The sequence below is a fragment of the Thunnus albacares genome, chromosome 8 (genome assembly GCF_914725855.1).
Source record: "Thunnus albacares chromosome 8, fThuAlb1.1, whole genome shotgun sequence".
Taxonomy (NCBI): domain Eukaryota; kingdom Metazoa; phylum Chordata; class Actinopteri; order Scombriformes; family Scombridae; genus Thunnus; species Thunnus albacares.
The window spans coordinates 27,468,737-27,490,854 of NC_058113.1; the positions used below are offsets into that span (position 1 = coordinate 27,468,737).

General features: G+C 39.0%; 3 protein-coding genes across 6 annotated transcripts in view; 1 reads left to right on the forward strand and 2 right to left on the reverse strand.

The window, feature by feature from the left end:
* rgl2 (ral guanine nucleotide dissociation stimulator-like 2) overlaps positions 1-8,673 on the forward strand; it is a 30,971-nt gene extending 22,298 nt beyond the window's left edge. For all 3 annotated transcript variants that reach the window (XM_044359849.1, XM_044359848.1, XM_044359850.1), the window contains 9 exons: positions 1,004-1,063; positions 2,221-2,307; positions 2,416-2,448; positions 3,437-3,558; positions 3,706-3,792; positions 4,107-4,200; positions 4,411-4,635; positions 4,862-4,976; positions 6,066-8,673. In XM_044359849.1, the coding sequence (XP_044215784.1) occupies positions 1,004-1,063; positions 2,221-2,307; positions 2,416-2,448; positions 3,437-3,558; positions 3,706-3,792; positions 4,107-4,200; positions 4,411-4,635; positions 4,862-4,976; positions 6,066-6,247 (1,005 nt within the window). In that variant the 3' untranslated portion in view covers positions 6,248-8,673. The remainder of the gene's footprint in view (positions 1-1,003; positions 1,064-2,220; positions 2,308-2,415; positions 2,449-3,436; positions 3,559-3,705; positions 3,793-4,106; positions 4,201-4,410; positions 4,636-4,861; positions 4,977-6,065) is intronic.
* On the reverse strand, positions 8,477-16,048 carry dnase2 (deoxyribonuclease II, lysosomal). Its single transcript, XM_044359858.1, has 7 exons — positions 15,720-16,048; positions 14,682-14,779; positions 14,210-14,381; positions 13,158-13,260; positions 12,775-12,939; positions 10,124-10,342; positions 8,477-9,770 (listed from the first exon to the last, which is right to left on the reverse strand). Exons 2-7 carry the CDS (start codon positions 14,777-14,779, stop codon positions 9,400-9,402), a joined length of 1,128 nt encoding a protein of 375 aa, XP_044215793.1. The 5' UTR covers positions 15,720-16,048; the 3' UTR covers positions 8,477-9,399.
* Positions 16,049-17,266: 1,218 nt separating this feature from the next.
* LOC122987819 (G-protein-signaling modulator 2) lies at positions 17,267-22,109 on the reverse strand. 2 transcript variants are annotated; one of them, XM_044359860.1, is made up of 5 exons: positions 22,022-22,109; positions 19,793-20,280; positions 19,362-19,527; positions 18,867-19,120; positions 17,267-18,651 (listed from the first exon to the last, which is right to left on the reverse strand). In XM_044359860.1, exons 2-5 carry the CDS (start codon positions 20,270-20,272, stop codon positions 18,511-18,513), a joined length of 1,041 nt encoding a protein of 346 aa, XP_044215795.1. In that variant the 5' UTR covers positions 20,273-20,280; positions 22,022-22,109; the 3' UTR covers positions 17,267-18,510. The 2 variants fall into 2 exon arrangements, with proteins under 2 accessions (XP_044215795.1, XP_044215794.1); XM_044359859.1 differs by lacking the exon at positions 22,022-22,109 and adding an exon at positions 20,756-21,435.
* Positions 22,110-22,118: the final 9 nt, after the last annotated feature.

The window sequence follows — 22,118 nt, forward strand, 5'->3', positions numbered from 1 at the left end:
TTGATGCCAGCAAAACACCATCGCCTTCTGTTGCCCTTTGATTTTTTCAGCACAGTTACTTGCCTCCCTTCATCTCTCAGCTTGTCTAAAAATGACTACGACTAGCTGACAGGTTGTAAGATGAATGATTCAGACAAAAGGCTTAATAAAAGTTAGGGGAAATAAATTATTCACACCACTGTCATTAGAGCATTTGACAGTGTCATAACACTTTATATTTATATATATATATATATATATATATATATTAGATTACATAATGTCTGTCATGACATGTTTATGGCTAATGTCATATTGTCATGTCAACTTTGCATCAAAAATCACATTATTTATGACAACAGACAAGAATTAATTCATGTTCATATCAGTCGTTATAGGATTTATTCTAATTTAATGATACACTTATTGAAATGTGTATTTTTGTTGCATTTTTTTTTAATTGCATATTTTTTGTTACATATTTTTTTTATCACCCTGAATGTTTATTTTTGTAAAATAAAAATCCATCTAGAGTCATGCATTGCAAATTAGCTTAGACTATAAATGCTAAATGTAATAAGATCTCTAAAGAGAAGCATAAATGAATCAAAACAAAGATACTATTGAAGCCACTATGTGTGGAATTTAAAACCCTCTGACTTTGGCATCCCATAGTGGTAGCATCGCAAATAGCAATTTGGCATAGTAATAATTTCCCTTTCTCACCACAAGGTCCATTGTGTAGCTGTTGTAGAGCTTTCAATCACATCAGATGATCTTCATCAGCGGAGGGAGTTTGTCCAGTTGTTCAAATTAAAAATGTTTTCTGAGCACTTTTACAGACTTCTCGTCTATGATGGCTTAAAAGCTGAGGTTCGCAATCGATTTGGCAAACGTTGGCAAACTCCATCTGCTGATGAGGATCATGTGATCTGATAAAAAGCTCCAGAAGACCTTGTAGTGAGATTGTTTTCTCAAGTGCTGTGTTCAAGGTCAAGAATGAACCCTCGCTTTTGTCTTGCAGGAGGGGACGTCAAAGTTTGCCAACCTTGACAACAGGCTCAACCACAGACTTCCTAATAGGGTAAGTAGTGCAAATAACAATTTTATGAAATACGGAGTGATGGAGCTTTAGCTTTCAAGGAGACAGGCTTCTTTGTGGAAGGTCACTGGGTTGAACTTGCAGTGAACATTTGTGTTTAGAAAGTGAACAACAACCAGCTGAAAAACTGAATACTGTAGCTGTTGTTGTACAGGTCAGCACTCAGGTATAAATGGTGGAAATGATAAGAATACGTCTATTGAAAGACTCTAATATGCTGAGTCTGAGTTCAGATCTTTAAAATTTTTAAATTATTCTGATTAAAGCGTCAAATCATTTAGGGTTATGTCACCAGGACATTTCAGATAGCGTTAGGCAAATTGTCAGTCACAGAAGAGTAACTCAAAATGACCTCAGTGTTCGTCTCTGAGGCAAAAACCACAGTCACCAAGTAGATAAAAAAAGACTTATTTTCACCAACTTTACAACCCACGTCTGGTGTGTGAATATCAATTATTTTAGCCTGAAGGATTGTACACCCCCACAGGCCTTTATGGGAGACCTTGGGAAATTTAGGAATGATGTAAGACCCTGCAAAAGTGTCCTTAGTATTGTAAAAGTTAGGGGACAAAGATGTAGTATAGTATCATTTGAAAAATGATTGCATTCAGGTATATTTTCAGGGCTCATAGAGAAGCAGTCATGACATTAATCTTGTTTTATTGTATATGCAGTGTTTGCTCTTTGTGCAATATAGGTTCAGTATGTCACAAACATGTGAGTAGAATCAGGTTTTACAGTTAAAAGCACTCAGCTAGTAAAAAGGTTTATGGCTTTGCTGAGAGCTTAATAATGGATTGCACTATAAAAGTACTCAATAATAGTGTTTTCATACAAAAAGACTACATCCAAACATTGATACTGATGTCACTTCTGCTAAGCGGGTGGTGTTCAGTGGTTTGATGGAGGGTTGTAAGGGGGATCGACCAGCATGCAGCAGTGAAGTGGAACAGAGAGCTGTCGTCTGTGTGTGTGTGTGTGTGTGTGTGTGTGTGATGTGCTGAATCCTGAGCCATCGTTTGAAAAGTAGCTGCAGGCGGCTCCTCTGAAATCCCTCACTGTGTGGGCTCTTTTACGATGTGAATAAAAATCTCTGGGGGACTGATGAAACACACTTTCTTTTGTGTTTTTTTACACAGTCCAACGCCCAGGGCACCGTGCCCTACCTCGGCATCTTCCTCACAGACCTCACCATGCTGGACACGGCGGTCAAAGACAGGCTGGATGTAAGTGAATCTCATCTCTATCAAGGGGAAATCCAGTCACCCCTGCGAGTTGCTCGGTATTTTACAATTATCAAACTGAAATAACACATCCTGTTTCTCCCTTTGCAGAACGGCTACATCAACTTTGACAAAAGGAGAAGGGTAAGTGTTGCAATACATATCAGTTTGAGAGATCTTATCTCACAATTCACACTTTGTCAAGTCTGTCTTAATAGTCAAGTGCCCGAATGAACTTTGAAACAGGTTTTGCTAACTGTAATCATTCCTCCTGTTCATACTGACCATTAAGAGAAATACAATGCAAGTGATGGGGGACGAAATCCACAGTCCTTGTTTTGTGATACATACAAAAATGTATTCAGAGGTTTATTTGACGCCAATATGAGGCTTCAGCCATCTGAGTTAGTCAAGTAAAGTGGTTCTGCCACATGTACAGTCTTTTTAGTAAAAAACATATCTTTTTGTCTCGATGGACAGTGTTCGTCTGTTCAGCTGCAGTGGAAGGACTGTCATGAAAAGAAGGAAGTTGGCCTTATATTAGTTTCAAGTAAACTTGAAGGAGGCTTGTGGATTTTGTCCCCCATTACTTAGACTGTAAGTGTATTATGAAGGGATCTCTAAGTCCAGTATGAACAGGAGGAATGATTACAGCAAGGAAAACATGTGTCAGTGCTCATTTGGGGACCTGACTATTGTTTTAGGACAGACTTGAAAACCTTGTGAACTTATCCTTTAATATAAGAAGCATTCTGCATTTAGCTGATGCTCTGATACTCGGTGAACCAAGCTTTGGCTACTGCAGCTCAAAAATAACACACAAGTATTACGGAGTGTGTATGAGTACAGTAAGAATTGTAGCACCCTGACAAAATTCCTGTGACCTTGGAAAGATCTTATTAGAGAGGAACAGAAGTGAATAAAGTAAGAAGAGAGATAGGAGGGATGGTTTAAGATAAGAGCATATTAGAGCAAGAGGAGGTAACACTGTCTGAGGGAGGAAATGATTAAGTGCAGTGATGCTTTGAGGTGCTTCTAACAGAGAGGAGAAAAAAAAGTAATACTTGATCAGCCAACACGGATGCCCTTTTCTGTTATGAAACATTGTGGTGATACAGTTTTTTGTTAACAGGAATTTGAGGTTTTAGCTCAAATCCGGCTCCTGCAGTCTTCCTGCAAAAACTGTGTTTTCACTGCTGATGAGAGCTTCACACAGTGGTATCACAGTGTACCTACACTAACAGAGGAGGAAAGGTAAATGTTCAAAAGTTTTCACTCAGTTATTGACTTAAAATAAAATGTTTTGAAGACATTCATTCTTTTGACAAGAGCAATGATTGATTTTCTGCTCTTGGAAGATGGAAGATTTTGAATTTTAAACTCCTATGATGTCTATTTCAGTTATAGATTGTCCAATGAAATAGAAGCACCTGGTGAACCAAGCCCCCGTGGCCTTGCCCCAACAGTCATCATTACACAGTGCGGAGAGTAAGTAATGCTGAGCTCGCAAACATGCACATACTGTAGGAGCTGAGTGAGGGGGTGAGTTTGAAAGATGTGGAGGTTTACCAGACAGGAAGAGTCTTATGAAAATCTAATGAATATCTTTGGGTTTTGGACTGATGGTCCCACAAAACAAGCAATTTGAAGATACCACTTTGTGCATTTTTCACTATATTGGACTACATTTGTAGACTAAACAATTAATCGAACAATTTCATTAAATGTGATGAATCCATAATGAAAATAACCATAAGTTGCAGCCCTGAAATGAATATGTTTGTGTGTATATGTGTTGACAGTCTGAGTACCTCCCGGACCAGCCTGGCTGGTGACAGTGACAGCCTGTTTGACTTCCCCTCCCCTGTCAATAACCTGCTCTCAAAACTCACAAAGGTAACAAAGGTACAAAGGTATTACAAATACCTTTGGCCCAACCTTGCAATTATATTATTAGTATTAGCTTGGTACTAGTATGATACTGTATGAAGGAGTGACTCTTTTTTTTGCTGTAGTCTAAATCTATTAAATATTTTAGAAAAACAACCACATCCTTTGTTCTTGGTCCTTGGATCACCATCATAATTACTGTTATTATCATTGCAGCATATGAGATCTCCGTCTGTGTCCTGTTTGGATGTTGACACATCTCCTCCACCCAACGACTCCACCCCTGCCACGTTGACTCCATCCACTCCAACAAAATCACATCGCCGATCGGCCTCCTGCGGCAACAACCCCCCCAGTAACACCAAGGGTTCGGGGCCGGACATGCGAATCATCAGGATACGGATGGACCTGCAAGATGGAAACCTGTACCGAAGCATACTGGTACTACCCTGAGCTATATTATTCTAATTTACCGCGGCGAGATTGTAGAGAATGTTATGTCCCAAATTATCCGAGACATGCTGCACTTACATCCTTTCTTCTTATCCGCACGGATCCCGTAATGATAGTCATCAGGATCAGATCCTCGGGAAACGATGGGCCCAGTATATCATTAGTGCAAATCAAGCTGTCCTTGTGTCATTGTTATTCTTCTCTCTCCTCTCAGGTTACGAGCAATGATAAGACCCCCACTGTGATCAGCTCTGCCTTAGAAAAGCACAATCAGGACCCCAAACAGGCATCCAGATATGAGCTGATCCAACTTCTGCCTGAAGGAAAAGGTAAAGATGTTCTTGCAGTTGCAGCAAAAGAACATTTTTTAGAGAATAATCCGCTGTCCAAAAAAACTCTACTGGAAATGTATTTTTGTACTAGTTTTATCATTTGGTGGTGCATTTATCTCATCCAGATGGGGACAAAACTGACATCATCTTGAGATTGTGATATATAATTTGCAGCTATCTAAATCCAAAATTGTGGTTAACATCAGGTATTAGTGAAGCACAGGCTTTTTTTTTTACACTCACCATTTTGCACTTGACTTTAAGCAGTCATACAGGGAGAAAATCATTACCTTTGCCAAGAAAGTAATCATTTTGGTCCATTTTGTTTGTTTTATTCTATTGTATATGTAATTATATTGTCTATGTGTGTAGCATGGAGGGGGCTACAACTGAATTTCATTGTACAATCCTGAATTGTATATTGACAATTAAAATGAACCTTGAACATTGGCCCTTGTTAGCAGAATATCTGAAATGCTTTTTTATGGATTTCATTGAAATTTGGTTGAAAGTAAAGCCAGTTTTAAAGGAGTAAGTGGTTACTTTTTGTTGCATATCCAAAGATTTTTCATCAGAATTTCTTAATATTATAAGATGGGGCATTTTTGAACATTTTCATGATTTTTTCACAAGCTACTGTACTTTTTGAATGAAAAAAAACATTTTTTATTATTAAAATAACAAAAGTAACTCAGCAAAGGTATGTGCTCTCTCAGTGGTTTGTACTTGTAGAAAACACCAAAAACTATATTTCAACAGTTGATCACAACTCCTAAAAGACACAGAACACCACAGACTAATCACATCTTTTATACATTGTCAGCTTATTTATGAGCATTTTATATCTTTAGTAGATAGTAACAGTAGAGAAATTGCAGGAAACAAGGAGAGAAAGAGCAATAAAGGCCCTGATCCAAATGTGAGTTGGGAATGTTTTAGTTCATTGTTGGCGCCTTAACCTCTTGGCCACCAGGGCGCTCCATGTATTGTCAGCTTTAGAGAACTGATGGTATCAGTGCAGCAGCTTTTGTAAAGCTCTATTGAATTTTCATGTGTTTATTTGTCTTTCTTCTCCTCTTAATGCAGAACTGGTCATCCCTGCTACAGGAAACGTCTTCTACGCCATGACATCATCTAGTGTTGACTTCCTGTTGAGAAGGAAAGGTGGGAACCCTCCTCTTGGCTCACAGCCAATCAGCACAGAGACAAGCGCCACTTTCCCGCGAATCAAGGCCAAGGGGAGGAGACTGGTCAGGACTCTATTTTGACATCAGATTTTCCTCGGCGCAGCTTTGTCCACAGTGATGGATATTTTGTCCTGACATTATTGCAGTGTGAGCTCTCACAAACTGTAAATGTGGCCTTCTCTGCGCAAAACAAAAAATCTACACATGCCTTTCTCCCATTCTCCCACCAACCCTGTTCTACCAAAACACCAAGACCAAGTCTCTTTAATGTACAACTGCATATAGCAGAGTTTGTCGGACATTTCAGACCTCCTGCTGCCCTGCAGTGCACACCAGAGCCGCCTGCTGCTGAAGAACAGTATCAGTTTTCCTCTTTTTCCAAACAGTATGCATTACTAATTTACACCTGGAGGAAGAGCAAAGGAAGCCTTTAAGTGAGTGCTTTTGGTGCTGGCTCTTGAGTCCCAGTCAGGTAGCACTTGATGCATTTTTTTCATTCCAACTCAATGAATAAGATCTGTTTTAATTGCTAACAGCCGATGGGGAAATCCAATGTTGTTGTATGTCTCAGTCGTGAGTAACGTTTCCAAATGTAAAAAGATGTAAAAAGATGTTTAATTGGAAAGAACTTGCTTTTGTGATCACCCAAGATGAAGGATTTAGGGCTGTGTTTTTTGGGGAGAAGCTTAATGAAATCTAATCTAATCTGATCTGGTTCTTGTCAACAGCACACACCTGGAAGACACAAAGAAAGTGCATCATTGTAGCAAAACACTGGAACCTGTCAAATGAGACATATATATGTTTTGTATATATTTATATATTTTGTACGTCTGTATGATGTCAAGATTGTGTTTACACTGGTAAGGAGCTCTAGGATCCATGTGTCTGAATTGTCAAGTAACTAATTCATTAAGGAAAAATGCATCAAATACCTGCAAGATTTTCACTTTAAACAGGCCAGCACCTGCCTACAGTGGGAATGATTATTTCAGCTTCGACTCAAGCAGATACTCATTTCAGCATAAACTTAAAGTTGGATAAACTTAAGTTTTTATATTGCATTTAATTTAGTAACTCTTCATAATGTGAAAGGGGTTACTCGTAAGGACAAACCCTCTGAGAATTATCAACTCTGCAGCTCTACTGAGCTTTTAAGCTCATTGTTTTGGTTTTACAGCCCAAAAATATACTTTTGTTAGTTTTCGAGCTGTTGTCAACCCTGTTTCCAGCAGCAGCTGTTTTTTTCTGCAAAAAAGTTCTGATAAAACTGCTGTATACTTTTCCAGCAACAACCAGCAGACACACAGTTAGTGCACAGTTGGTGAGAGAGCCAGATATTTTCATTACGAGTTGCTAGATACCAAACTAGAACTTAAGGGAGAGTGACATGTACTTATTTTATCAGATGGACAGAAATTCAACTCTAGATAAATCCTCTTCCTGTTCACTAACAAGCCAAAACAAAGGCGATAAAAAATGTGGATTTCTTCTGCCCCCTAGTGGCCGAAAATTGATTTTTGCAGCTTTAAAAGCAACTTGGAGCACACTTAAAGCTTGTGGCTTTGCATAGTTTTATTAGTACCAAAGCCCTGTAAAACAGTAAGGAAAATCCCCCAAAATATGCCATCATTATTGGTTTTAAGGTTTTCCAAGTCTCAAGTCAACTTTTCAACAGAGCATAAGCTAAACTTGATGTATGCAGATTTTCCAGCAGTTCAGCAGGATACATCTTCACTGCTGTTTACACACAATGCAAAGCCTCAGTTCCAACTTCATGTTTTAAATTAACATGATAACTTCGGTGTAACTTTAAAACACACAACCTCTTTGAAATAAGTCTCAACTTTGACAAAGTCTTGTGACCTCTGGTTGTACTGTACCTGCTCATCGCTGGTGAGGCCTCCTTACTGGCTGAGGCATGAGCATGACAGGACCAGGGAGAGGATTCTGGGTAATAATAGATGACGTGTGCTAGCATTATGCTATGCTACTGATTGTTTTAGTGCCTTTCTCTACAGGGTGCTTACCTTTTCCATGTTTGCATTAGAATGTATACATTATACAAACACGCATGGGTGTATGCGTGGAGAAAATGCAGTCACCCACAGCGCTGTGTAGTCTCACATCAAAGCTATTTATGCACTACATACAGGATGTCCTATTTTTGTGGTAATAAATTTACTTTTATATGAATTCCATTGTTTTTGACTGATGTGCTGTAACATATTCCACGTTCAATACAGACATATATTGTCCATACTGCTGAGTATCCTCTGAAAATAACTCAAGCAAACAAAGCAAGGGGAATATATGTCAATACAGTTTATTCAGATTCAAGATAGCCAGCATCTTTATCTTCAAGCAAAATCATAGCATAAAAGCTGCCAATATAAGAATGAATGTATGCATGTATGTGGAAATGTGACATTCTAACATCTGAGGCACATAACAAAAAAAAAAAAAAAAAATCATTCTGGATTTGTCAGAAAAGCACATTTGAGATGCAGACACTCAGTTAATAACACAAACACTCATGAAACACAAAGTATTAAAAGCATTCCTCATACCTGAATGTTGTCAGCGTCTGTAATTTAATATTGTCGGTGAAATGTGTGTTTGTCAGTGTGTTTGTGTGCATTGATTGTTACATAGTGCAATTATTCCCATTTTGTTCGTACATTTACAATTCCATAAAACTCATTGTCATACATTTTTCCTTGACACGCTCCCTCACACTGAGTGGTTAAGTTGCTAAAGCAGCACTCACAAGTTTGCACCAGCGTCTCTTCAGTTTCAGTTAAAACAGTACCAAGTCCCTTTGAAGATACTTGAACCGGTGCTTTCTCTTAAAAAAAAAATGACACTTGTATCTCTAAAATTAACACTATATTTCCTGTAAACCCCGCCGCTTCCTGTCAGAATTCACTACTTGTCCTCTTTCAGCATTGTTCAGCATGCATTAAATTTCGAGAGGAGGATTTAACAGTGCTTGATAACAGCCAATAATCATTCTGAACAAGCAGTAAGATGAACACGAAGTTAGAAAATTCAAATTACTTTAAAATGGTAAACATGATTCATTTCAATTAGATTTCAGCAGACATTAATAGAAATATATACAGTGAGTGTACCAAATATCATAAAACAATAATCACATATCTGACATTATCTCATGATTATCAACTCATTATGGCATTTTGCCTCAATCCCAGTTGACCTACAGCAGGCTGTCAGCACTTGATTGTTCCTCCTCCACACGCCTCACACTCCAGCGCCGCCGTTCTGTAAGCCTTCCAGACCACTGGATCCCGCAGACACACCGTGCCGCCGCCTCGCTTCTCTTCCGCCTCGTTCCGGTTAATGTCTCCCACACACACCCAGCCTCCTCCTGCCCCCGACCCAGCCGCCTTGGTACTGACCGCCCACTTGGAGTGGTCTTGGCTGGTCTTAAAAGTGAACGTCTGCCCCGGGGAGATGGACTGGATGTCCAGGACACGCCAGCCCCGCGAGCAGTCGGAGGGGAGGATGCCAGTGGAGCGAACCCAGAACTGGACCAGGAGGTTTGACTGGAGGGTGGGCGCTACCCAGGAGTGGTACAGGTCTGATGAAGCAAGAGAGGGAGGACGGATGAGAACATGTTCTTGTTATTTTCTTGACTGGAAACTGTCTGCATGCTGTTATAATAATTTAGGTTACATAAAAACTACAAAAAGTGATATTTGCAACACCTTTCAACAATTTGAGGAAAATTCAAAATGCTTTATATAAAACATAACAGGCTTTAAGAAAAGAAACACAAGGCAATATGAAAATAAGTGCAAAATATAAATAAATAAATTAGACAATTAGGCATTAGACTGAAGGTGAAGCTTCAGAACCTGAAGGTGATGCTCAAACAAGGTGAACTGCTACCAGAGCAAACTTTAAATTGCTTTCATTTCTCCGAAGTCGTACCATTGTTAAACGAAGATCCTTTGGCAAAGCTGATGAAGTTGGTGCCATCCTTTGAGGTCAGGGTCACGCTGCGATTGGACACAGTTTTGACATGTGGAAAGATGAGACCGGACGGATGTTTTTTCTTACAAACAGCAGCCAGCGCAGGCACCAGGGACGCCAAGGACTCGGGGACATCGCAGTCGTACACATTAGGCTGATTGATCTGCAGCTGCTCTCCTGTGGTGCAAAACAAATTAGATTTAAGGCCAACACTGCTAACGGCAATCCAGAATCAGAGTCACTTTATTCATTAAGTACAGTAAATGAATAGAACTGTCATGGTGACATTGGTGCAGAGGCATACAGACATAGCAAAGGGACAATGGAAGGCACAGGCCTGCAACAACAAAGATCCACCTCTGGAAACGGGTTAAATCACATCATGTTAAGTGTGATTTGAGTTATTTTCCATCTTTTCCTTCAACCTTCCCTTATTCATTTCTACTTCCGTACATACGTGTTTTAGACTTATAACAGGACATTAATGTTTTCTACATTCGGTCAGTTATCAGGGGAAAGAAAAGCTGCAAAATATTCTCAGAAATGCTAATAAACAGTATAGATTACCTTTTTGAAGTGTGCATTACCATATGCAAGTTGTTCCTTTATTGGCCTGTATCATTCAAAAACCATTACAAAATTTGTTGCTGGTTGTAGAAAACTGTGGAAATACTGAACTCAAACACATCATGAGCTTCATTAGTCTACATTACTTTTTTATTATAGATTAATATTTCCATTACTTGCATGATAAGTTGAATCTATAAATTGTTACTACATAGTGAAAAATTACCCAAGGTGATCTTCAAATTGCTTGTTTTGTCCAATCAATGTCCAAAACTCAAACATATTCCGTTTTTAATGATATAAAATAGAGATAACATTTAAGAACATTTAAGAAGCTGGAACCAGTGAATGTTTGTCATTTAGGCATGATAGCGGCGTGCTTCTAGGGACGGCGATGTTACCTTGTCTGTCGGTCCACCACTTGGGTCCAGATTGAAATATCTCAAGAACTATTCGATGAACTGCCATAACCTTACGGACAGACATTCATGGTACTAAGAGGGTGAATCCGACTGACTTTAGTGATCCCCATCTCTCCCTCTAGCGCTGCCAGCAGGTTGACATTTTTAAGTTTTAGTCAAATTACTTACACAAGTTCATGTCCCCTTCAGGATGAATTGCAATCACTTTGGTGAGTTTTCATCTAGCAGCATTATTAAGTTAAGATTCTAATTTATCCAGTACTTTGGTTTATGAGTGAATATAAGCAAAATGTTTAATTAATCATTAAAATTGTATTGATTAAGCACTAACTCAATGCATTAAACACTTGTTACAACATAAACAAGAAGATTTTTCTGGCAATATACATAATGGATAGGAAGTATTTATGAACTATGAAATAAAAATTTTAGTTATAGTGATGTCCAATCTCAGTTTCCACTCATTAATGTGCAGATTTATGCAGCAGGGTGCTCCAGAATGAAACATAATCAGAACTAAAAAAGGATCACCTTCTGCTATTTGACAAAACATTTATGCACAGTTTATCCACGTAACCCTGGACACTGTCACACTCTCAACATCCCACAGAAACCGACGGACCAAATGCTTGCCGCAGTGTGAGGGCCAATATCTCTATGGTTACATACCTCAGTCTAATTACATTACCCCAGGCACTGCCATAGCAACTGTGCCAACTGCTGGGTCTGCCAGGGAACTGCAGACGCAGCTCGGTGACATGGAGATGACACCTGTTTACTCTGATTATCTTGGATAGGGGTTGTTGTTGTTGTTGTGTCAAACCTGACTGGATTATTAAGTAACTGGGTGATGACAAGACGATAATGACAGAGGAGTTCCCTTTCAAAATGAAACAGCCCATATGTAAAAGATCATTTAACAGCTACACAGACCACACAACATCTTTAACGTAAAATGACAAATATGTAGTATTTCAGAGGAATTATAATATTTTTATCAGGATGGAAAAGTCTTAGAAACAACATTTACAACCTCAAGAGACTCTTTACTGAAACTCACTCACTCAGCGTCTTTTTTTTTTTTTTACACTTTGCAGCTATTAAAGGCAAGGTGACCCACCAATCAATGACAGGGAAACACTTTCATACATTATATGTCTCTACAGGTTTTATATTTGTCTTCACTGAAGAACCTTCATTATATTGGCTGGGGATTACATCATTTGTCTGATATTACACATGAAACATATGAAACCTTAATAAAGAGGCCTAATATATCAGCAAACCCATATATGTTGTTTGTAATTTTATAATAGCAGCATTTTAGATAACTAGAATTTTAAATATATTGAGCAATGAATGACCTTTTTCTCTTATATAGATGTGAGTTTGAAAAGGAATTCCTCAATTACTGGTCAATTAAAGCATATTTAGTCATAATGATATTATGGCAGACAGAAGGGGTATGAAAATCATCAATTGTCTGGTTCTTCTCCTCCCAACTCTAATAACTGTAATCGAATACCATAATCCATTTAAACATGCTCATAAAGTGTTAACTGCATTTTGATAACGACTCTGCCTGAGCTATACGGCCATATGGCAGAACTCCAGTCTTACCGATGGTCTGGAAGCGGTCAAGCGGGTACGTAACGCAGATGAAGTTTTGCCCGTTGTTCACGCCGCTGCCGGGGTAAGAATATTCCCCTGCTTGTTGCACGGGGGGGAAGTGAGGGGTGCTGTGGACCAACCAGAAGCCTTGATTTTTATCCAGTAGCACGACACCTGAGGAGCGGAAATGGATATTCAAACCAAAACGAAATAAATTCAACTATGCTTGTTCATTTTGATCCATAATATGAGATTTAATGTCAAATTTGCTTAAATGTACAAGTGCTCCTCAGTCTATTCATACACCGTTGTGGGATGTATGAAGCATTTGCTCCTTAAATAGGGCTTGCAGGGCTTTGCGAGCATTATAGCTAGACTGTTCTGGCGTTCACCTTTCGTGTGCCCCCCTCTGCTTCCACTGTTGTCCACCCATCTGTCACCAACGTCCTTGAGTGGCGGCTGGTCATTGTACAGGATATAGGCTACCTCTTTGTTCTGTAAAAAAAGGGTAGAGATCTTGTGGATATAGAAAAAACACCATTACACATGGACACATACTACTCACTCAAAAAAAAGCACACATGCACTTAGGGTAAAAAATGAAACAGCAGAAGCATATACATGTTGAAATTACTCTGATATATTTACCACAACTGCTGGGGGACGGAAACACAAACTGCATTTAAACGAAAAAGTACATTTCAGTTCTCATTCTCAGTTTCTTATGCTTATCTGTTAATGTCAGTTGTTATAACAGAAACACTTCTTTTGAAAGAAACAGTATCGTTGCATAAATAACTGAAGTGTTGTGACTGCAGCAAAAAAGCAGAAGGAGGCAAAAATAAAATGCATCTGCTTTGAGGAAACGTATTTAATACTGATGTTTCTTGGGCAACAGTATAGTTGTGTTTTCACTGTGGATATCGGAGGAAAACATATGCAAAGAAATTCTAACATTAACACCCCTAGGAAGATTTGCAACCACTTTATGGCTGAAGCTAATGAGGGTCCAGATAAATAAACAAATACTAAAATGGGTGAAGAGAAATCTATATTAATAACAAGAAAATATAATTTTGTATATGTCCTATATAAATTATACAGTTTTTAAGTAAATATTAGTAATTTTAGAGGCAGAGCCGGTGTGATGTCTTTGATTTCCAACAGGAAAAATCATTAAAAGGATATTTACATTTTAGAGAGATGACAAATAAAAAGTGAAGTTCTGGCTGTTAGGAAAAAAAAAAAGATGTTGGCTTTGGTGTGGCTTGCACATATTTCATACATGAATAAAAAGGAACTGAAGACTATGTGGTAATTTTAGGATGCAGCTCTGAATCATATATAGAAGAACTCTCCCCGTGACTTTAAAATTAACTCTAATTCTCAGAGGAACAAAACTGAGCTCACGTTACAGACAAAAAGACACGTGACCGAAGCAGACCTTTCCTTGTGAGTACAGTTGTCCGACCGTCCTGCCCAGGGCTCCTGCTGTGTCGTTCACTGTGTACTTCCCATCAGTCCATCCTTCACCCCCTTTGTTCATCAGTAAATACTTTTCACCCTTTATGGGAGCTTTTCCGCCATGTTCTTTAGGCAGCTTGTACACATAGAACCTGAGAAAGACAGAGAATGAAAAGTCAAATCAAGGGACAGCAGGAGGAGGACATCTGTGAAGGTGTAACTGAAACAACTTGAGAAACAGAGATATTAGAGGAGAGAATATTACAGCCTCCAGCAGGTGATTTTACACTGTAAGCTGCAACAGAAGATGGACTGTTTTTGTGTCCAGTGCTGCATGACTGGACTATTACTAAACTGATTTTTCAAGTTATAGTTTCAGATTTCTAGAACTTATAACAGATTAAAAATAAGCCATAAAGTGTATTTTCATATGCTTGTTATTAGTGAATTACCAATCAACAGCATCTCCTTGGTCGTTGTAGCAGCTGATTGTTGAGGTGTCGCCCCCCAGTGGCACACAGATGATCAGCAGGGAAAGAAATAGAAGCATCTAAGAGACAAAACATACAAAATTGTGTTATCCTTACAGGTAATATAAAGTATATTTTTGTATAAAAACAAGAAAAGGTTTTTCAGGACGTTGGTAGTTTAGTGTAAAATGTGCATAGGGAACTGAGGGTTATTGTAAATACTTAACTGTACGAAAAATAAGTGAAAAGTAACGAAGTACATTTACTAAACTATCTAGAAATATTGTATATCCAACATAATAATTTGCAGCAGGGTTTCTGCAGACTTGACCAAGTTAAATTTAAGATATTTTTAACACCACATACAATGCAATTTAACACCTGTTTCACTGTCAAAATCACATCACATAAAAAAACATTTTATAACTAACATTACTGTCTATGGCAGGCTAGAAAAAATATTTAAGACTTTTAAATATTTCCTAAAGCCTTTTTATGGAGGAAATCCTAGATCAATAAGACTTGTCAAGACCTGCAGATACTCTGTTAAACCCTCTACAACTGGAGTATTTTATATTGCAGATAAAGGAGTTTTCCACCACTGATAAAAGAAACTCACACTCAACAAAAAAGTATATTTTAAAAAATTAGTTGAGTCATTTGTGCCTATCTCAACTGTGTACAAAGACTGATTAAAAACGATAATGGTTCCAGAGGTTATTTGTGACATTCAAGAGCAGACATGACATACGTGAAAAATGAATGAAACTAAACATACAGTACATACAGCTCTTGTCAACAAAGTTTAAAGGCAAGTAGTGAAAGGTAAGTACTTTTAAAACAGCGAATCCCATCTGAAAACTAACACAAAACTTAAGTAAAACGGCACTCCATGTAACAATATAAACAACAGACGTAATGACAAGCCGCGACACTTAGCTTTTTGCTAACTCTTCACATTGATAGGAAAGTAAAATCACTCAAAGCACAACTTAAGTTTCCCTAACCTGTCATACTCACCTCTTACTGAGTCCTCGATATATTTATATCTGGCTCTCAACGTGAGAAATCACGACCCTTAAGTTTCGGCTTCGCCTGCATCCTTATTTTGTTCTAAGACTGAAACAGTAGGATGAGACAGTGTCGTCATCCATGTGTTCCTCGGAAGCTAACTCTTACAGGCAACGTGTTACAGAAAATAATAGGAGGACAATAATTAAAAAGACAAAACAAACATATGGCGAATTGTGTTTCTGTAGCAGTACACAATGTACGAAACAAAGACTGAAGGAAAAATATGGTTAAACACAGTTTCTAAATGCGCCGTAACTTCTTGTTGTCTTCTCCTTGTCTTACAGTCCTAGGTGTCGGTCAAGTGTTTTTGGCGTCATCCAATGGGCGTGGCTGCATAGAAAAAAATCATGGCTGAATAAAGTTTAAAATAAATAAATAGGGATATAATTGAGTAAAATATAATAAAACTAGAAGTCCTGACTGCGGGGTGATGTGTGCAGGCCTATTATGTTTACATTAATCATTTAGTTGCCTTTATATAAATGCATTTTCACGGTAAGGATCTTTGAACAGATATATTATTAATGCCGTAGTCTCCAAACTGATAAAATGTGATCTTAGTGTTATGTCAGTATTTTTAAAAAGTTGATACATTTGACCATTTTCATTCTCTTAGAAATGAGACATCACATATTTTGAGTCCCCCCCCCCCCATCAATATAGGCTTGGCAGGGTGGGACAGTTTCTGAAACTGCAGAGTGAGTAAGTGTTACTGCAGGTATTACAGACTGACATTCCTGAAACTGTGCGTGTAAAATACCCCAACACCAGTCTTATTACATCGGAACAATTTTGCAAGTCACCACGTGAAATAAAAAAAAAATGCTGACCTGGCCAATATCTGGTCTTTGACAGAATTGGCTAATAAGCTATCTGATAAACTAGCAGACTGGTACAGTATAGTCCATGTGCCTTAAAAGTGGAACCTTAGCTTGCTGGCTTGCTGTTGTTTCTTCCTGTTTGAGTGTTTTCACTTCTTGAGTTCTTCTGGGTGAGGTTTCTTTTCCTTTCTCCCTTAACTGTTCCTCTTCTTTGTTAGAAATGTTTGTTTGTCGTAATGCCATTTGATGTTATATATATAGATATATCATGACTTTTGCCTGTATATCTGAAATGTAAACTTTTCGATAAGTTCATTGATCTCCTTTATAAAAAAATGTAACAATTCCAAAAATATAATAATCTTTAGAGGCAATATTTTATGTTCTACTATTTGACTTACAATATAGGTTCTCCTTTTAATGTGTGTCTCAACTAAGAGTGTTGGTCAAAGTGTTGCTATCACACATCACATAATTCTGCTTTGTTTGAGGAAGTGACAAAGCCTCCTAACGCCACCTCTAACCTCTCTTGTGCAGACAGACCAGCACTTCCTCAGAAAGCTGTCCTCTGAGCTGAGTGGACTAAACACACACCAAAGAAGGTCACAGGACACAATGGGGTCCCGTATATAGCATGTATACAGTATGAAAGCTTTAGAAACAAATGGTTGGATCACGTGTTTTAATGAGTAACGACCAGGTTCTGTTTAGCAGCAAATACTGTAAAGCTGTGTTATTGACATTGAACTTAACAGTTACTACCATGTTTAGATGTCAAATCTAGTTTAAGTCCTCTTATCCATATACATCTTCATATAACTACGCACATGTAATAATTTTACAGTAAAAATTGGGTTAGTTGTTGAATACGTATCTCCTGTTTGTCTTGTGACCTTTGATAAATAAATGACTATGTAAAGTAAACCCAAATTCAGGAACTCTGAGATAACACTCACACAGTCCATTCAATCTGTGAAATATTAACACCTTTATCTTTGCCTCTTTTGTTCCCTAAATGGAACATCATAAGCCCATCTCTTTTCTGTGCGAACATTTTTGATTTATTTGCAACGGTATGCTTTTAAAAGATAAGCCTCTATCACAAGTCTGTGGGAATGTGTCTTGCAGTAGCATAGGAATGATGATTAATGATGAAAATAACAGAGCGGGTTTCACAAACCGCTGTTTGTGTCACCGCTTAACTGCTTACGTACTACTGTGTGTTTGATATGCAAAAATGAAATCAAAATGAAAGGATACACACTCTGATGATATTCTCGTCAGAGTGTGTGTTAAATCCTTTTTTCAACAACAACATTTGGGGAAAGTTAAATAAATAGATGAATGAAAAAGGCTCAGATACACATTTTGTTTTATTTTCTGGAGGAGAATTATTCATATACAGTTAAGCAACATGTGACCTTGGAGCTCATATCTCCTCACCACCAGCCTCTGGTGTATTTAATGTCTACTGTAAAAGTAAGGAGAAATATTAGAGATTAATAGACTCCCTCCTTCACATCAAGAATAGGAACACACACAAAAAACATTCAACCACTGATCGCAGACATTCAATGAAATGCAAAACTTTGTGAGATAAGAAAGCATATTTACTGACAGAGAGACAGACAGACAGACAGAAAAATACCTAAATAGCAGTAAACTTCACTATCTCATCAAGAGATTATCTCTATCAAGTCACTTTAAAGCTCTATTGCTCAAACATTAGCGTTTTTGCTACAGTCTCGACAGCTTTATCACCTACCAACATTATCAAGAGGGATAACATTCCCCTTAAACAAAGCATCACAAAGGTCAACAAAAAAATGAACCTAATTTAACAGGAAATAAGATTAAGGCTACAATACTAGAATGGCTCCCACAGCAGCTCCACGCCTGGTTTTTTTTATTCCATCTCAGGTTTGCAGCAAGCACGGTAGTTCAGTCCTCTGCTCGTCCATGCGTCCCCCCTGGACCTTCAGGAGCAGGGAGAAGAAGTCCTCATCATCCATGGGACCAGGAGCCCTGCTGCGCTGGTCCTCCAGCCTGCCCTGGGCCTGTGGGTAAGAAGAAGGTGGGAAAATGAAAGCCTGAAATGATGTGCATAGTCAAATAAAACTCCACTCAACTTACATTGACATGACACTGAGGTTTCGCAAGATGTTTTCTGCCATGACTGTGCACTTTTGAGAATCCTTTTACTAAGAAACAAAGTTGCCACAGCCTTCATGTCCTAATAAAACATTTACACTATCAAGTTCTGATTGCTTACTTGTGTCGTGAGAATCATATTGTAAAGATCTTCTTTGGGTGCTGGTGCGGGAACTGGCGCAGGCTTTTCAGGCTTTTCGGGCTTTTTCACAAAAGAGAGTTGCTTTATGCTGCCTCTGAAACTTCTGGCTTTTGGTTTTGGTGGTGAAGATGTTTCGAGCTGCGCCCTCTGGTCATCCAGCCGGCGGGCTTGAGCAGTGGCCACAAATTCAAAAAACTCCTCTTTCTGCAGTGAAGTCATGGAGGAAAAGATGACTGTGGAGAAATGAGAGAAAAGAGCTTTGATGGTCAGATGGCAGGAGGGTATAAGTGGTCTGTGGTCAAGGAAAGAAGTGGAAATAAGTCACACAAAACATGCTTCAGTCATGGAAAACAATAGTTTTGTGTTGTTGCAGCTGGACCGACATAAGTCAGCATCGCAACATGGAAAGAAATCATTTCTATCAGTTTTTATCACACCTGTGAAATGAAGTATACCCTCTCAAAGCACTCTTACCTCTGTTGACTGGCTTGGTGGTGTTGGGCTCAGAGTGGCACCTTCTTCTTCTCATCCCACCCTCCAGCCTGAAGGAGCAGCGCTGGTCATTGAGCCGTCTACCCTCCTGAAGGGTGCAGAGCAGCTCGTACAGCGCGTCCGGGAAGTCGGGGGTTAATCGGTGAGCCTGAGAGAACATGGGTAGGTGGCAGAAAAAAGAATGAGGGAGAGAGAGAAAAGGTTTTTCTAAATGGTACAAACTGTTTGTTTGGCACATAAAAAGAATTCACTTGACTCCTACGTACTCCCACATGCTCTGTGACAAAATCTTAACCTGTAATTTTTCCACCACAAGATTGTTTTTCATGTAGAGTAACATGGTGGCTGGTGCGTAATGTCAAGAACAGTACTATTGTTGATCTAGGGAACAAGTGAAATAACAATCCACAAACCTTTTTTGCATCCTCTTTTTGGCTCTGTGTACCTTCGGCTTGTTGCTCAGGGAGCTTTAACGTCTCTATGTCCACTTTAGGGTCATTTTGTGTGACCTTTTTATCCTCTGTGTCACTGGATTTCTCAGGTGTTTCATGAATCTTCGTCACCTTGTGCGTCTGCCCTTCACTCCCGCTCCCATCTTTGTTCTGTCCATCTTTCACATTCTCAGTTTCTTCAGGTTTGCCTTTTACATCCACAAAAACATCTCCTGTCTGCTCTTCTGCTGTGTTGGTCTGTTGCTCTTCTGAACACATTTTACCCGCCGTATCTTTTTCATTCTTGTCCTCTCCACAGTGCTCCTCTTTGTCTCTGAGAGCTGACTCTCTGCTCAAGCTCTGAACGACGACAGCCTCAGCAACGTCCCCTTCTTCAGTGATGACGAGAGGTTCCAGCAGCCCTCCTTCAGCCATTTCAACTTTGATCTCTGTGCTGTCCATTAATCTTCCTGTCAACCCCAACGAGATACACAGAAACAGGATTTAGGTCAAAGATCTTAGGTCAAAGATTTCAAGGTCCCCATTGTTAGTTCTTCTGAGAAAAATACTCAGCTAACATCCCACCAGTCGAGCCTGTAGTTACTTGGAATAGACATGTAGGTTACTACAGAGCAGCTGTGCTTTTTGCTCTTGCAAGGAAATGTATGAGAAACCAGTTTGACAGGTTCTAGTATGCTGGCTACAGATGTTTGAGATGAAAATATTGTAAGATATATATTCCTGTCAGCTTTATGACAACAAAGTTGCGCACAACATGATCAGGGAAGACGTCAACGTCTTGTCGCTGACAGAGGATTTCTTTTGCATATTTTACCAAAAGTTTCACAGTAATGTTTGCTTATAGACATATTCCCTTGTCGTTTTACCCCAAAAGATTCCTTGTGTACCATACATTAAATGTAAATTTAGTCATTTCAATCTTACCTTTATGTTTTTAACTTTCCCTCTTTAAACCATCATCTCTTAAAGTTGAAGTTACCGAACTGAGCACAGCATTTTTCGGCTCGACACTTGTCTTGTCAAGATCTTTATGAAGAAAAAAAAAAACCTGCTATGAAGAGTTTCACATGCCGACGTGAGAAGCTCTCGCCTTTTCTGCTCTGCTCTTGATACCTTTCTCTCTCGTCTTCTCTTCCTGTTCCTCTTACCACACAGCCCACCCCTATTTACTTGGCCCACATCTGACAAGTCATGCCATCATGAAATATTACTGTCAAATGCAGAAGGACACCCAGCATGTATTTGGTTAGCCTCAGTATGGTCCCAAGCAAAGGTTTTATGAGTTAGGATAAACTTAAAGCCGTCAAAGCAACAGTAGGCAGCTGCCTGCTTTAACTGCTGCTCATTTGATTATGTCAGACTCGACTCCAACATGTTGAAACAGGCGCACAGTTTTTCTGACACTGCTGTGGTTTTGGCACACATCCTGTTGACTTGCAGCTAAAAAGAGAAGTAGACTGAGTGAGAGAGGCTGTCTATGTGAGATGATCAACTTCACATACGAGAAATTAAAGATTTTACCTTTTTTCAATCTGAAAATTTGTGCTTTCAACCGGGCTTAGCACTGAAGGAGAGACTGCGACTGAGAGAGACTCTTTGTGTCTGTGCGTGTGTATATGTGTGTACTTTGTGAACATACATAACACATACACACAAAGTCTCTCTCTCTCTATCACTCTCCCACACTTACTCATCCACCACCAAACCCACACTCTCACCCCAGCCAGACAATATTTGTACTTCTATCAGAAGTATTCATCATCCATCACTTATGTGCTATACACTAATCACTTATGTGCAATACCGCACCTCCACACCAGTGTGCAATATGATGTATACTTGTGTATATTTTAATTTCTCTCTTTCTTATCTGTCTCTTTTCTCTCTCCTCTTTCTTTCCTAATTATTGTAAATGTTTTATTATATATTCTAATTGGAAATAGAGCTACAGAAGCCAAATTTCATTGCCTTCAGGGTTGCCATCTGCTGTGTTGCTGAGTATGTGACATTTTTATCCATTTTATTATTTAGATAGATCTTATTCCGCCTTATTCTATGACACAAACACACGCGCACACACGCGCGCGCGCGCACACACACACACACACACACACACACACACACACACATACACACACACTTCTGCTTTCTCAAACGCTGGTAGTGCAGATGTTTTGCTGTTGTGGTTACCTTTAACCCAGTTGTGTTACTCCTCTGTTTCCATAGAAAAAGCAGGCTTGCGATCCATCACATGCTGCAATGTTTTAACATAGCTTGTACCTTTTCC